The 17044-nt window shown below is 36.1% G+C and overlaps 1 protein-coding gene across 9 annotated transcripts in view; it reads right to left on the reverse strand.

The window, feature by feature from the left end:
- The window catches only part of RBMS3 (RNA binding motif single stranded interacting protein 3), a 763768-nt gene that overhangs the window by 440910 nt on the left and 305814 nt on the right, over positions 1–17044 (reverse strand). For all 9 annotated transcript variants that reach the window (XM_017868338.1, XM_017868350.1, XM_017868345.1 and 6 more), the window contains exon 4: positions 10656–10747. In XM_017868338.1, coding sequence (XP_017723827.1) covers positions 10656–10747 — 92 coding nt within the window. The remainder of the gene's footprint in view (positions 1–10655; positions 10748–17044) is intronic.

Raw genomic sequence — 17044 nt, forward strand, 5'->3', positions numbered from 1 at the left:
GAGACGGGCGGATCACAAGGTCAGGAGATCGAAACCATCCTGGCTAATACGGTGAAACCCCGTCTCTACTAAAAATACAAAAACTAGCCGGGTGGCGGGCGCCTGTAGTCCCAGCTACTCGGGAGGCTGAGGCAGGAGAATGGCGTAAACCCGGGAGGCGGAGCTTGCAGTGAGCTGAGATCCGGCCACTGCACTCCAGTCCGGGCGACAGAGCGAGACTCCGTCTCAAAAAAAAAAAAAAAAAAAAAAAAAAAAAAAGACATTAAGAATCTCAATTTTGCTCTAAGATTTTATCAGTAATTATAAAATCCTTGGGTGTTTCTAGAAATCCATTGTTTATTAACCTTGGTCTTTCACGGGTAGTTGTTGATCACTCTTTACTGTATCTCTGCATATTTCATGGGAAATTGGGAGAGGCTTCCTCTGGAATATATCAAGCCAGAAGTTGGGTAGACACTTTTAATGATTTTACATTAGCAAATCAATATTTTCTGGGAGTTTAGAACACAGACTTTTGTGTGCTGCATTCTCAAATACAATAAACTTCACTTTGTTTGATATTGTATCTTTATAAGGTAGTGACATTTCTTACATTAATGTCTAACTATGGATGTTTCTGAAACCAGATACCTAATGATACACTGGTAAGTGTTGGTCCACAAGTAACATGTCATACTTCTCATGGAGTGTGATTGATATTTTTTATAATGATGATTTCAGTAATGTCTATCATCTTACAAGAAATTTACCTTTGAATCAGAAAAAAGTAAAATTTATTTTGTGCTGGTCTCATCAAGCAACTTTGTTCAGTTACGTTAAATACGAACACCAGGGAAGACAGTTTATCTTTGATATATGAATATAATTTCCAAATGGATCCTTAGGCTAAAAGTAATTCATGAGTATGAAAAAATGAGCTCTTAGTATGGCTTCATTTAAAACTTTATTTCCTTTATAGAAAGGTATGATATTGTTAATGTCACTTTCACAGAAAAGTGAAACAAATCCATTTCAATAGGGAAGAAAAGTCTGGTTTTGTTTTTAATTTTACCATTTTTCTAACGTTGAACATTTTCTTAAGTTTGGAATACTTCTTAGATATGAAGAAGGAGTTAATGTGCTTGCAGATGTTGGAATGTCAACTCCCACTGATTCAGCCAGCAGACTCTAAGTTTCATGGTGTGGTTAAGTCATTCAAATAGCAGTTAAAAAGTGTGTCCTGGACATGGTGGGTAAAGAGGATCAAACTGAGTATGCTATCTTCTCGTTTACAACACTCAAGTTTCTGTTTTGTTTTTGTGTTTCCACTGTAAGCATTTGTGAACAACTCTCACAAGTGCCCACCCGAGTGACACACATCATAGTGTAATAAATATAGCATGCACACAAAACCAGAGATCACAGAGGGCTATCATTCAAGTTTGTTTATTACTTATCTTTAGGTTTCACTTTCAATAAAAGGCAGATATGCTGAGAAGCTATCAGACATTTTTTAGTTATTGTGTTATTGCATGGAAAAATTATAGCTACCTGTGATAATTAACCATCTTTAAAAGACATGTATTTTATGAATGTATATGTGTGCATGCACATGTAAATATATGCAAGTGTATACCCAATTTCTTTAAGACTTCCAAAAGATAAGAGTTATTGGTCTTCATTTCCAAATTCTTTTCATCTATTTTCTCAAGAAACAAAGATGTCCATCCTGTCCCATTCCAGCAGTCAGTAGTTAGAGGATTACATTGAACCATTGTTTGTGAGCTCAGGAATTATGTTCTCTTGAATAACTGGTTAGGATAGTGAATTAAAGGACTATTTCGGTGCAAAATTCAGTTTGAGGTCACAAAAATTTATCAGAATTGAAAACCATTAAAATATAACAAATACTGATTATTCATTTGTTCATTCCCATATTCATTTATTCCACAAGATTCATGAAGCCCCACTATGTATATCAGGGACTCCAATAGATTCTGCAGTCCATTGATTTAATAATTTTATCCAGTCTGTAATTCCATTTTAGAAATTCAAAAGCCAAACTTTGCTGAAGAGACTAGAAAACAGCATTAGCAGACTTATGATCTCCTTGGAAAGAATAAGGCTTTGGAACCAGAAAGGTTTGGGTTCAAGACCACTGACTATGTTAGTGAATGTGGGACATCCCCTATTTTTTCATCTGTACAATTGGAGTAATAACACCTACCTCCAAGGATACTAGTAAGAATTAAATGAGATAATAATTATAAAAGCACTTAACCTATTCACTAGCATAAGGCTGATGTTCAAAAAATAATTTCCTTTATTCCCTGCATCCTTTTGTCTGTTTCGTTGCCTTTTTTTCAGAATAGATATAGTTAAAGGACTTGAAGAGAGTCTCAGAGCGCACCAGAAGTAAACACAGACACAGAAGGTGGACCATGAACCTCAATAGTCTGTAGGTTTCTCAATATTAAAATGTTCAACCTTTAGCATAATTCATATATTACATAATTCTACTATTCCAATTCATCCAATCATTTTCTTTAGAGTACAGTACAAAAATAAAATGCAGAAAGCAATTATAGTTGGTTAAGAGTTGGGGCCAGGAAAGCAGGAAAGTCAGTTATAGTTGGTTATATACTTGGGGCTAGGAAAGCTTCCATTGCTTCTATTTTCTTATGGAAAGATGGTGGTGTAACACTCCTGGTCCTTCTCTTACTTGTCCACTTGCATGATACTTCCAAATGGGAGAAATAATAACTCACCTGACTTGTGAGTTTGACAGCAAGAGCTCAGCAAGCATGGCTCATTGCTCTCCCCCTTGTCCTTGGGATCGACCTGCCAGTAGAGAGCACATTCACTATTTCCTCCTAGGTATCATAAGAAGAAAATATCTCATCCACGGATGGGGAGACACATGGTTGTCCAGCACTCCTTGTGACTGAATGGCTAACCCAAATTTTGACATTCACTATTGAAAGATTCATTTTCCACACAAACCTAAGTCACATTTTCGTAATATAACACCAGCAGTCATACAATCCATAGTTTTCTTATTTTGACATACTTCTTTGTCTTTTTCAATGGGATCACAATTTACATGGGACAAAGCAGTACTTTTAATTAGGCACACCCCATGTACAACAATGGTGATTAGAGAAAATACCTTTTCCTTTCAACTTTAAGAACAAATTATTAAAGCCATGAATGAAGACTGTTCACTATTTGGTTTTCTCAACAGTACATCAAGAAATGAGTAATTGACTGAGATCAGCCTGTGGAGACACATTCTCCTCAAAGAGGCAGGATGAAAGTGTGAAAGTGTTGATCTCTCTCTCTCTCTCTCTCTCTCTCTCTCTCTTTCTTTCTTTGATTGAGTCTTGCACTGTCACCCAGGCTGGAGTGCAATGGTGCAATCTTGGTTCACTGCAACCTCCGCCTCCTGGGTCCAAGTGATTCTTCTGCCTCAGCCTTCTGAGTAGCTGGGATTACAGGTGCCTGCCACCACGCCCAGCTAATTTATTTTATTTTATTTTATTTTATTTTATTTTATTTTATTTTATTTTTTGGTATTTTTAGTAGAGATGGGGTTTCACTGTGTTGGTCAGGCTGTTCTTGAAATCCTGACCTTGTGATGCTCCTGCTGCAGCCTCCCAAAGTGCTAGGATTACAGGTGTGAGCCACTGCGCCTGGCCAATATTTCTTATAGGTTGAAAAGAACTTGAATTCCACACATATCCTTCAGTAAGCAAGTGCCTGGTCAACTGGTAGGGATTCCAATTTAAGACACTGAGGCAATTCTTTTGTTGATTTTTGTTTTTGTCCAATGTTAGGAAAGCAGAGAATTTTACCAGTATACATAGGCACTGTTTCACTTAAGATGACACACTAGAGTCCTTGTAAAAGCAGAGGGTAGTAGCAACAGGCAGATTATAGAAATCATTTGATATAAGCTAATACAAATATTTAACTTTAGATGAGTCTGCTTCAAAAACTTCAAATAATTAATGAATAGGATTAAGATCAACCCTGACAATTTCAATATTGAGTTTTGAATCCCCGCATTCAGCACTTGGATCAGGAAAAAAATTGAGCCAAATTGACATAGCCAACAAAGCAGACATTCACAAATATTTTATAGACATATAAAAGACCAGCCAATAAGTATTTCTTTTCCACAAAATTTTAAAATTTTCAATCATGAGAAAATAATACTTATATATTTTAGAGAGATCTGTCTATTGAAGATGTATCCCACAGGAGCAAATGATACATTCATTTTAGGAAATGAGATAGAGCAAGGTTTACATTACACAGCATCAGTCATTCAAGAGTAATGAACTCTGTTAAAAGCAACATCAGAATGCTTTCCTTTGGAATCACAGTTATTTAAAGTGCATTCCACAACTGTAGAAAAGGGGGTCTGGTCATGTTCTTACACCAACTTGTACAACAATAGAACAACATCATTTGAAGAATTTAAGTGTTGAAATAAAAATTTACTGACCAATTAGAATTTGGCTCTAAAAAAAATGAAAAAAATATTCTAAACAATGCAATATTAGGTTGACGAAACCAGACAACTCCCACAAAAAAGGGAGGGAAATGATGGTAGTTTATGCAACTCTCCTATTATTATAAAGATGCAGGATATAGACAATAATAAAACCCAAAGATGCTATCTCACTAAAGAGTCTGATCTATTTTAAATTACTATAGAAATTTTTCATAACTATTGCTTAAATATAAGTATAGTTTTCTCCTCTCATTTCTTTTAGATATATGTTCAAATGTCACATGATTAGAAAGACTTTTCCTGACCACTGTAACTAAAATACTACCATCCCCATGTCCTATTTAACCAGCATCCCCATCTCCTATTTTGTAACTGTAACTGGTTTTAATTGTCTTCAAACCAATTGTTACAATCTAATAAATTATATCTCATTGTATAACAGCTACTTTTTGTAATCCCCTATGTGAACTTCATGAAACTTTGTTTGGCTCAGTACTATGGCTGTAGCATGTAGAACAATCCTTGTGGATAGTAGATGTTCAACATAAACGTTCTGAGAAAGTAGGAGAATGAGAGATTCCTGCTCCATTTCGAGGCTACAGCTCTCGTCCCCATGGGGGAAAAATGGGATACAAGCAAATGATAGTATATAGGGATCTCTGATCCTTTAATCTTATTGCAGAACAAACAAACAAAAAGACATGGACATTATTCTAGGAACATTAGCATCCCCAGATAGCCCTTGTATATTATTATATAAAGTATTGATTGTTTCCCACCCAGTCTCAGGGAACATCTCTCTAATCGCCTGCTCAAGTTACCCTGGAACAATGCCTCTTTCCTTCCTACATAAAGAGTCCTTGAGAAGCCTCTTTGTTTACCAGGAGGCTCCACCCCACTGTAGTGACCAATAAATATCAAATAGCTTGTTTCTTCTGCTTTACCTATGAATAATAAAAACAAAAAGTACTAATATGATCTTATACTACGGGAATGTGGCTGACAATGCCTGTCATATATCTGTGCATTCATAAGAGTAGCTTTGGTAGACAAAAAGTCACATTATGAGGCCAATAGTTGTACTTTTGTAAAATGTTCAAGAATATTCTATTGAATACACCCTTTCTTAATTAACTACAATTCTTTTACTGGAATATAACTGATATGGCTTCACTGTGGCGATATATTTTGTAAATTCCTTGTGTATGTCTGTATGTGTGTGTGTTTGAATTTAAAATATTTGCTTTGGTATATTTCTTGATTTTGACTTTTCGTCTTTTTAATTTTAAGTAAAAAAAATCCACTGATTTTTTTTTTCTTTTTTTCAAAGACAACTGCTATCAAGGTCATTGATTTATAAGAGAAGTGCTTTCCTCTGGTCTCAATCTAGTTTTCTGCTTTGGTAGATACAATATTTTTATATTATGCCTGTCAAGATACTTGACATCCTCTGGGACACTTAGTCTCTTTTGTGATTGCTTAACTGAGATTTACTCTACAAATCCCACTGGAAGCGAATCACCTTTGGGAACTGTAATGGCAGTCTGGTAGTACACCTGATGAAGTCTTATCCGAAGACCCTGAGAGGAAGTGACTTCTTTTCTGCAGACATTTCCTCTAGAATAAGATGCACTGTGTTTACTCATATTTGGAATCGACAGAAAGCAAATAAGAAAGAGACCTGTTAAGACTGGGATTACTCAAGGACTGGCTGGTAATAATTCATGACTGTTTAATATGTAGACCCATTCTGGTGTCTCTAAATATATCCAGGAAAAGCCTACAATGCTGTTCAGTTCTCTAGCGAGGACTCAGTGAGGCCACAGAGAATAAGGGGCAAGTAAGATCTCTCTGTATGACAGAATCAGGGGTTATGTGATTGGATAACCAAGGAACTTATTGCACTGACAACACAAGAATTCTATTCCCACCTAGCAGGATTTGATATGTATTTGAGATCAATAATTTAGGCTTGCTTCCCATTTTCTCCTTTCCTAAATAGTCATTTTCCTTTAAATGCATGTATCCTGTTGCTTCTGGGTCATTCTACATTGTGGGAATTCAGACAGATAGCTTCTCTTTTAAAGTTATGACTTGTTGAGCTATGAGGAGGAGCCATGGGCCTGTTGGAGATAATAGAATCACCAGATGCAATCACAGGTTTGAGGTGGGTTCCTTTTGGGAAAGAATTAATGCATGCCACCTAAAATGCATCTATGCATGCCACCTTTAATGGTGTCATGGGTGCTGGATAGCCAAGGGGATGGATTATTCTTAATTTTCTCTACTGCAGAGGCAAAGAAGTCAAAACACTCATCATTTCATACTCTCTTACAAGAAAGGGGGAAACCATGTGACTCAGTTTTGGCTTTTGAGTTGTAAGCACAAGTTGCTGAGTTGAGATTCTGGAAAAGCCTTTAAAAGGATGAAATCAGCCATACTGCCCCTTCACCTATTTGCTTTTTTCTCTTTTTCCTGGATTAACTGTGGATACAAGAGCTGGAACTTTGGAAGCCATCTTATAAATGTGTGACATAAAAGCCAGAGATAAAAGTTGGGAGAGCTGTCTTGATCCTTGACGGCACCCCAAAGAATTGCCCTTCACTGTCTATCTATGGCCTTCTTCCTACATGAGTAAAATAAATATCTGCAAGTTAACTTATTGTTAGCAGGGATTTCTTCACTTTTTTTTTCATGCTTATAGAGACACATATTCCTTGGCCAATAAGTTTTTTCTCTATATCCTGAAGTTGCCAGAAACAGTAACAGCCAAAATTCTTAGTCTGAAGCTGTAGCAATTCAGGAGATACAATAAATGTTAAACATTCAGAAAAAAAGAATTTTTATTCTATCTTCATTCTCCAATATTCAGTACACTGCCTAGACAGAGTAAGCAATAAAAATGTTTGCTGACTGATGCTACTTATTATATATTTTAAAGACACTAATTTGGAATAACACACACTTAAAACATGTATTAGGATTTATAGAAGGTTTAGTAGCAAATTTGAATTTAATGTATAACAATATTTATTGAATAACATTGACTAAATTCTTACTATGATCTAGGCTCTATGCTAAATACTTAATGTATTTTTTTTAAATTCTCACAGCAATTCTATAACATAAGAGTTATTATTAGAGAAGTTCAGAGATATTTAAATAACTTATCCAAGGTCACACAGCCAGGTGGTACTACAGCCAGGATTCAAGGCAAAGTTTACTTCCCTCCAAATTTATGCCCCTAACCTCTATGTACTACTAAAATATTCTGAATCTGATTTCCTAAAAGAAACATGTCTTTTGATACCAAAAAAACTCCTTTGTGGCAGAACAGTAAATATACAGAAAAATGTTCATCTGCGTTAATGGTTATTCATTATTAATCAATTACCACTTCCTGGAATGACTTGCTATTTTGGATTTTCCATATGAACACACTGGAATAAGCTAGTTAAATAAGACAATTCACATGGAGAGTTTTATGTTAGCTGAAGGTTACTATTGGAAAAGTAGAGTATTTGTAATATTTTTATTTTAAAATCCTGGAGTCATTAAAATGTGACACCACAGCCTGCATAGTAGGATATTGATAAGAACAAGGATGCTGGAGGTGATTCAGTAGATACTTAAATGGCAAAAAATATAGTGCATGTTTCACACACCCTGAAGACTGCAGGTTTATATGATAATAAATAATAGTTATCACCAGGACAAAGGAGGAAAATGCCATGAAATCCAATAGCTCAGTGAGAAATCTGCTAATACAGGTGGTCAAGCTTGTCCTATTTCATTGTCAAAGGGAGCCTATTTATTTTCTTATGGATAGTTAAATTACAGAGTCATTCATTGCTGAAAGTTTTCCAGTAGGCAGATATGAGTCTGAAGCTAAGAGAATAAGAATTAACTTCACAGGCAGCAGAATTCATAACGTAAAATCTTTGAGCAAACTACAGAAATAAAAGTGACTTTAAACATTCCAATTGGAATATCTTTTTTTGTACAGTGGGCATGAGCCAACAGCCAAAATGCTGGCTAGGAAAAATAATCATTTTAGGAACTCTTTAAAATATTTCTACAAATCAAATAGCCTTCTGACTAGGTGAGATGTCCGTGATTAGAGAGAGAGAACGAAAGAGTCAGAGGGTGTGTGGGGGTGGGTAAGAGAGAGGGAGAAAGAGGGATTCTCGCTGCACCAGCATACTGGGAAACTTAGGGAAAATATTCACAATGGTTCCTCAGTAGTTATAAAATCAATGTCAATTTTCCTTTCCTGTTACACAAGATGGCAGTGGTTTTTATCTAACAACTAACTATACATCTTCTGAGGACATTTGAAATGGTGGAGATTATGCATGCTGTTTTCATTACTTCTAAAGTGCTACAATCTGCTAACTTCTAGATTTGGGAGTTTACCAATGGAATAGATCAAGAAATTCCAATAACAACTTTTTCGTGAAGCATTTTATATTCATTTTCTTGGAAGTAGGTGGTGCTTTCAGTTCAAATTCAAGTTATATATTTTACATATACCTAACAGCTACATTTCATCATTTGTTTTCTGGGTATAGGAAGTCACTACTTAATGCCATTGACTCTTTGCCAAGTAATCTTTAAACCAAGACATGTATATAATTTCCTTATTAATTAAAGATAGTAACTTCATCAATCTTAATTCATGAAAAAAATCCAAAGCTTCCAGGCATAATCTTGATGAAGAATACATTACACAGCTAAAAGAATTCAAATTTATACTGCCTTGGACAACTATTCATGTGTCATAAAGGACAATGAGTTCACCAAAGTAATCTATATGGGAAGTGACTCGCAACAAAAGGTTAACAGATACGGTCTGTATCAGTTTACTAGAAGACAACGGAAGATGAAGAAACCAAATATCTTACCTCTAGTTATTTGAGGTCAAAATTGGAAAATGTTGTCAAATAATGTTAGCAATCTCAACAAAATCCAAATAACTGAAAATTTGACTACTTTATCATTATGTCACTCAACTCTTATAGAAATAGTTAAGTTTAAGTGTATACATGAACAGAGCATGAATATATTAGATCAGGATTTCAAGGTCTGTTGACCATTTCACCTAAAATTTATAGAATCTGGAGATAAATAAGTTCACTATTATCAATCAGAAAGCATATTTGAAGACTTAGGTTGCAGGTGAATAAATCCTAAATGGCCATCATTTTAAAGCAGATATCTAACAAGTATCCATGTCATAAACAATTGTTTTGAATTTTTATCTAGAAATAATTATAGATTTACAAGACGTTGCAAAGATAGCACAGAGAGATCCTATGTTCCCTTCATGAGGTTTCTAAAAATTTTACATTTTATATAATTATGCAATATCGAAACCAGGAAGCTGTCACTGGCACAATGTGTGCATATAGTTCTATGTTACTTTATCAGGTATAGATTCTTGTAACCACCACTGTAATCAGGATACAAAAGGATTGTAAATAATTTAACTTCTTTTCTTAGAAAATAAAATATATGACAGCTTCAGGTAGAGGGTTCTAGAATACATATTCTATTTAACAATATTTAATTATTGAAAATTATTAATATCCAAAATTATCTTAGAAAACTCTCTATATAAAAGCCAAAGTGAAATTCTAGCAATATAGACACAGTACACTTCAATTAAGCTAATTTCCCTGCACAGATCAGACAACCCCATCATTCAACAATCAGCTCTCCCCAGCTAAGAAAACACACACATTTTTTAGCACACAGTTTATCAAAGACAAGTTGCTGATAATTCTACTACTCCATTCTACTACTCTACTGTTTACAAGTAGAAGTCCCAGACACACACACACTGACATGCCCCACCTTTCTCAAGCAGAACAGAGACTTCACAAGTGTCCTTAAATCTCTAATGAGGTTACCATAACAAAAGATACAATAATAAATATACGTAAAGAAACAATGAAATAAGCCAGACAGATTCTCCTAAGCCAAACCTCATGTGGAGTTTCTTATTTTCCCTAACAAGAAAATATAAACCAAATTGTTGCAAACTCCAAGTTTGAGTGAACTCAGAGCAAAGGAAAAATATTTAATCTCTCCTTCTTCCTCTCTCTCTCTCTCTCTCACACACACACACACACACACACCTAAACATCAATCTTACCTTAGCCATCTGTGCCTGCACACCGTTTGCCTTGAGAGATGCTACCGCTTTCTGTGCGGCTGCAGGACTGTCAAAATCTACAAAACCATAACCTGTGAAAACACAAAATCCCCTTGTTAGTATTCACAAAAAGCTGAATCTCTATCTTAACTGATGAAGTACAAGCTTACAGATAGACTTGCATTCATTTCTTCTGACACATTACCCTGGTTGAACATTGGGCTGTTAGATTAGTGGTCCTTAATGCTTTGAGAGATATACCATAATATCTCTAGACATAAAAAAGTAACTCTTATTTTCTACGCATTGTTTTGGAGATTGAGTGTACAATCAGTAACCCAATTTAACCTAATTTGGTGAGTAAGATAATAGACTGTTTAACTGTGTTCTTTCTTCATGGATTGTGGCAAAAGTGAGGTGCATAAAATGCTGAAAAATATAGAAAATTGTTTCCCTAAAGTGAATTTTCAAAATTTCAAATATTGATGTTAACAAAAACCATGATAAGAATTTGCAAAAGATTATCAGCAACTGCAATAGTGCTTGGCACACAGTAGACATTCAATAAATATATGTCTACTTCATGAATAAGTAAATATTGTGAACAAGAGGATTTAAAACCTGATTCCATTTGATTACTAAGCCCATGCTCCTCCATTATCCTGTTTCAATGATAACATCTTAAATTATTTTGACTATTTAGGATCTGTGAGAAAGAATGATTAAATACATAAATATTCATGCTTCTTTTAAAAATAAGAACCACTATCTGCTTATTTGTTTCTAGTGTATAGTCTGAAAAAGGTATATGAGTTCCCTATGCTATTCTGACTGTGTGCTTGTGTGGATGTGTATATACGGTGAAAGCAAAGAAATAGTAAAAGAGTCAATGAAAAGACCATTTTGCATGTCCTTAAGCTAGCTAATAGTCTAAGGCTTAGCCTAACAGCAATGTCAACTGCCAATAATATTGTGAAATATAAATGCTCAAGAGTGAGTATAAGGACAGCTATGTTTGGCATGCTTAAAAAGCTCACCATATGTATCCTATACTTCTTCTCATCTGTCAGGCAGGGAATCATCTGCATTCTTATACTTGTCTCATTTAGAAGTTTTGAGGTGAACCACTGAAGCAAACCTCCTAACCATGTACTGTGACACCACCTCCCACCCCAAAATAACCAAAGAAGTGTGCAAGGATGAATCCAATTACCAAGTTGTTTCTTTTAATTAACTTTTTAATTTTTTCCCCTGAATTTCGTCTTCTTTCTCTCCCTCCCAGCATGTTATTCTAAAATGAACTTGTTACACAGCAGTGTACCATAAAGTGCTCTTGAAAAGCTAGGCAGAGAAGCTGTGAAGTTTGTATGTCTAATCCAAAAGGAAGCCTGTTCTGTAAGTACTGTTAATTCTTCTCTTCCTACAAAGTCAAACTAAATGGGTAATATAAGTATTACCACCCACAAAGCTGAGTAAGATAGAACAAAAAAAGTAGGAAGTAACAGTCAAGAAATAGGGTCAAGGGGAGAAGAAAGCAAAACTATAATCTGGATATTATCTCTCACGTGCCAGTTTCTGTGCTGGGTAGTTGACACATTGGTGAAGTCATAATAACACCATGTACTACTGGCTTCATGCGCATTATATACATGAAGAAACTGATGCTCCGGTAACGTGATCCAGCTGGACTAGAATCACAAGCCATTCATTGAGCAGATCCAGGATTTGAAGTAAAATCTGCATGTGTCCTTTCAAATACACCATACCATGAATTGCTTTATATTCCCACATTGTAAACTATTTCTTCTAGCCTCTGAAGCTCATCACAGAAAGGAATCAATTCTTGAAAATTCCTTAAATGGCATGGAATAAAACATTTCCATATAAGATGATTTAATTGAGCTTATATAATCAGTACATTTGTCAATGAAGTGGTTGATGAGTTAAGATGAGATTGCGATGGGAACCACCTTGTACCTTATACTTTGGCCAGTATTCCTTATCCATTCATAGGCTCATTTATTCATTCAGGCACTGCGCTAAGCAAAGGGTATATAGTCATGGAAAAAAACCTCAGTTCCCACTCATGCAACTAATAGTTGCGTTGGGAGATGGACAAGAACAAATGACCATACAAATGAATATATAATTGCAAAATTGCAGGTCTTCCTCGAAAGTAAATGAGAGCATATAATATAGATTTTAATTATTGATTGTTCATTATTGAAAGTTTTAAAGAAGCAGTGGTGTGAAATCATCTGCATTTTTAAATTGAGATTGCAATGTTGTGGGGGAGCTGGGAAGCTAGAAAGGAATCAGGAGATGACTTAGGGGCTATTACAACATTCCAGAAGAATGGCAGCTGGCAATGAAATAGGGTGAAATGGATGGTTTGAGTTATATTTTGGAGGCAGAATTAACAGGGCTTTGTAAATGGATTGATTGAATTGGGAAGAAGGAAGACATAAAGACATAGACAAAGATTACTACTGGTTTTGTTTGTTTGGTTGGTTTTGTTTTTGCCATAAGCCACTGGGTGAGTGGATATGTGATTTACTGAAATGGGAAGACTCAAGGAAGAACCAGCAGGGGAAAAGGAAAATTAAAATATTGGCCTGAGACATGTTGAGTCAGAAATGTTGGAGATATTTCAATAGAAATGTCAAATAGCAGTTGGATATATTAGGTGGGTGCTCAGAAATGGAGATGAAATTGGAAATACAGGAGGACAACAGCGCAAAGATATAGATGTTATTTATAGGAAACAGTCAAAAACGCCCAGAGTAAGTATTAAAAAAAAGATCCAGAATTAGAACTCAAACAACTTCAGCATTTAAGCATTACATAAGAAGAAAAGACTGCAAAGAAAGCTGGAGAGTCAGAGAGGAAGAAGGAAATGAAAAGGGAATCAAATATCTCAAATCCAAGGTAAAAAAGTATTCTGAGAAGGAGGGAGAGATAAATTATGTGAAATGCTACTGAGAGTTTGAGCAAGACAGCTTCAAGATGCCCAGTGTGCTCAGAAACATGATGTCATTATCATGATTTGCTTTAGGCAAGTGGTGGGGATTGAAGCCTGCTGGAGTAGTTGAAGAGTATGAGCCAGATGAGGAGGAGGATTTACAGGCCTCTTTGCAGTTATCTTGGCTGGGAAAAAGGAATTAAGAAACAGATTTAGCTAGCAGGGGATCTAAGGTCAACTGAGCTGTTTCTGTTTGTTTGCTTTAAGATAGGAGATGCTATGGTTGTGTGTGTGTGTGTGTGTGCACACACGCATGCACACGCTTGTGTCTATTCCCCACCTGATTCCTGCGTGAAGCTAGGGTAGGAAACTGCTGAGTATTCATGTACATTATTCAACAAATAGTTATTGACCACTTTCTATAGGACAGATACTGTTCTTGGCATTATTGAATGTTGAATATTGATGGGAAAGATCAAGCAGAAAACAGATTAAAGCTTCAGGAGGACAAGTGGATAATTTATAGAATAACATTCCTGAGAAGGTAGAAGGGTGGGTGTATCTAGAAACTTCATGAAAGTGTTGCCCTTCTCCAGACAAGGATCCTCCCCTTCACCCATTGTACCTGGAAGAAAAAAGAGCACTCTCCATTACCAGGTGTTGTTTCTTTGTATTGCCCCAGGTACTGGGACCGTACCTAACATCCAGCCTATGCTTAATAAATATTTGTGAAAATAAATGGAAACCACATTTACAAAATGTTAACTTATTTCATGGAACTATGACAGGGATTAACTGATAAAAATGTCTATTAATACTGTTGGGCTATAAAGAGCACACAATGCTAAGTGGTCAAGGTTCTGTTTCAGCCATGCTGCCATCCAGCAGGCAGCCCCTTATTTTATGACTCCCACCCTTTTACTCTAGTGTGCCTTCTCTCTGGCTTCCTCTCTTCCTTTCCAACCCCACATGGTACACAGGTTATTACAAAATCAAGATGCTGACCACCAGGACTAAACTCCAATCTGAACAGAGGACATCTCTGTGAGGGTATGAGACACCCTGAGCTTTCTCTGAATCAGGGACATTCTGGCTAAACTTGGAGAAAAGTCTAATTATAAAGAGTCATTCTGCCAGCAAGGAGAGAGAGGTTGTCCGTTTTGTACAAAATATCTGTATTGATGGCTCCAAGCCAAGGGGGATAAAGACTTCATAAATAAAATTATAAATAGGGGATAAGCCACCACATCAGAAATATTTCACTGAATTATGTGTTTTTCATATATACTTACTTTTACTTGTTACAATGGAAGTTTATGTAAAAATGTCTCAAGAAACCCTGAAAAATACTCCCATTCTAGAAATAAACATTGCATTACTGAGTTTTACATGACAGCAGATACTACATCACAATCAGAAGAGAACAAAATGAAATAGGAGACTGCCCCTAAAGAATAATGATGCATTTAGCAAGGAATAAAGCCACTTCAATTTGCTTTCAATTTGTTTTCCTTAATGACAAATAATCAAGTCTGGGAACAGCAACCTCTGTACCTACATCTGGTGAGGAGAAGGGTAAGGGGAGATTAGTTCAGCTTCAGCTAATAATGCTTTATGGTAACTGCTAAAATCCTCAACACAACACTGGCAAATGCTAACCATCAGAAACTCTGGCCCAAGTGGCTGTAAGCCCACCCGTCTCACTCTCTCAATTACATAATTAAGCTTGGCAGCAGGTTCAAATGAATTAAAACTGAATGTCACTGTTTTCTCCACACACCCCTGTCCTTGTTTTTCTTCCTTGTCAGGGGGAGAAGGTCAGCAGTTCTGCAATTAGTGGGAAGTAGAGCAGTGAGAAAGAACCAACTCTGTGATAATTAGGTCATTTGCCAAATACACTCATTCCATTGGCAGATATAATCAATGCTTTCCTGAAATGTTTTAAACTCTGTGTGTTAATTTAGAGTTTTGCTATTTTAATTGCACTACAAGCCTGGTGACTTTAGAGAAAAAGTGTATGCATGTGTGTGAGTGTGTGTGTGTGTATCTATCTATCTATCTATCTATCTATCTATCTATCTATCTATCTATAATGGAATTCTACAAAGAATAGTCACGTCCAGATGGTTCTTATACTATTTCCTTTAGTGCATTTGCTGGCAGCATCTTCCCTGAGACCTCTGCCATTCAGTTGAACCACTGTGTGACAATCCATTTGAAATTTCATTAAATGTTTCTTTACCATCTTCAAAAGCTTATTTTATACTTCTGCATTGGTGTGTGCTCCTTAAGTTCTCTATTTAAACTGCTTATTTATGTACCAACATTGGGATTGTTCTTTATGCGTGCATTGGGGTGGATTGGGGGGAAGTAACGATAAAACTAGAACTCCTGCTTTACCATCAACAGTGAGCCAAGGAGACTTGCTCCCAGAGTGTAACTGCACACTAAATTTCACAACATTTGTATTGTTCCTCCTCTTCAGAATGACTGTCATAAAAGCTTGCTTGAAACACAGATGGCTTGGTGTAGCACCCAAATTCTTTCAAAGACAATCCAACTGTGAGTCAAATGTGACTTCTAAACAGAATAAGCAAACATTTTGGCTAAGAATTGTATATACATTCAGCTGAAATTCCACTTAAGTTTAACAGTTGAAGATGTTAACAATGAATCACCTTTCCATAAATCCTTCCCCACCTTCTATTTGGGCTTAGCAATATTCTGTGGCTGTTGTCTGGGCTCAGAATAGGATGACTGAGTTGCAGGGAGACAGGGGTGGTTTGCAGGCTGCCTGGAAGTCTGGTGGCACTCAGACTGCCTCCATGCCTCTGTATTTCTTCTGGATTTCTACTGTATCCCTAAACTATTCAGTTATTGTTGACTATCTTTCCTTATTGGATTTCCTAGTTCTTTGTACTATGTGGTCACAGAAGATAATGAAATAATAGCATTGATATATTTATTGCAACTTTTCTACTTAAAACAATAAGAAAACCTACTAATTTCTTCAGTGTCTTCTTTTGTATCCATTTATTATGGCGAGTGATCATTATAGTAAAGCCAGGATACCACAGGGGAACCAACATGATAGCCACATGATCTACCTTAGATTTGTGAAAAAATAAAGGCAAAAGATAGTTTCTGCTGAAAAGCAAAAGCCAGAGACAATAGAGCATACTGTGAGAAAAATTCCAAGCCATTATAATCTGAATCACCTATGCTTTCAAATGTCTTAAAAAATATAAAATGCAGGGAGTTGATACAGAAAAGAAACCACAAATGGACTGCCTGAACAGAGAGGGTTGCAGCCTCAGACACTTAGCAAACAGAGGAAAATAAGACGAGTAACAATATCCACTGTACAGAAAACAGGTTGCTCCACTGGACTCCCCTCATGTTCCAGTTTAATTGCCTAAGCATTCTG

Source organism: Rhinopithecus bieti, unplaced genomic scaffold (assembly GCF_001698545.2).
Source record: "Rhinopithecus bieti isolate Rb0 unplaced genomic scaffold, ASM169854v2 scaffold_60, whole genome shotgun sequence".
Taxonomy (NCBI): domain Eukaryota; kingdom Metazoa; phylum Chordata; class Mammalia; order Primates; family Cercopithecidae; genus Rhinopithecus; species Rhinopithecus bieti.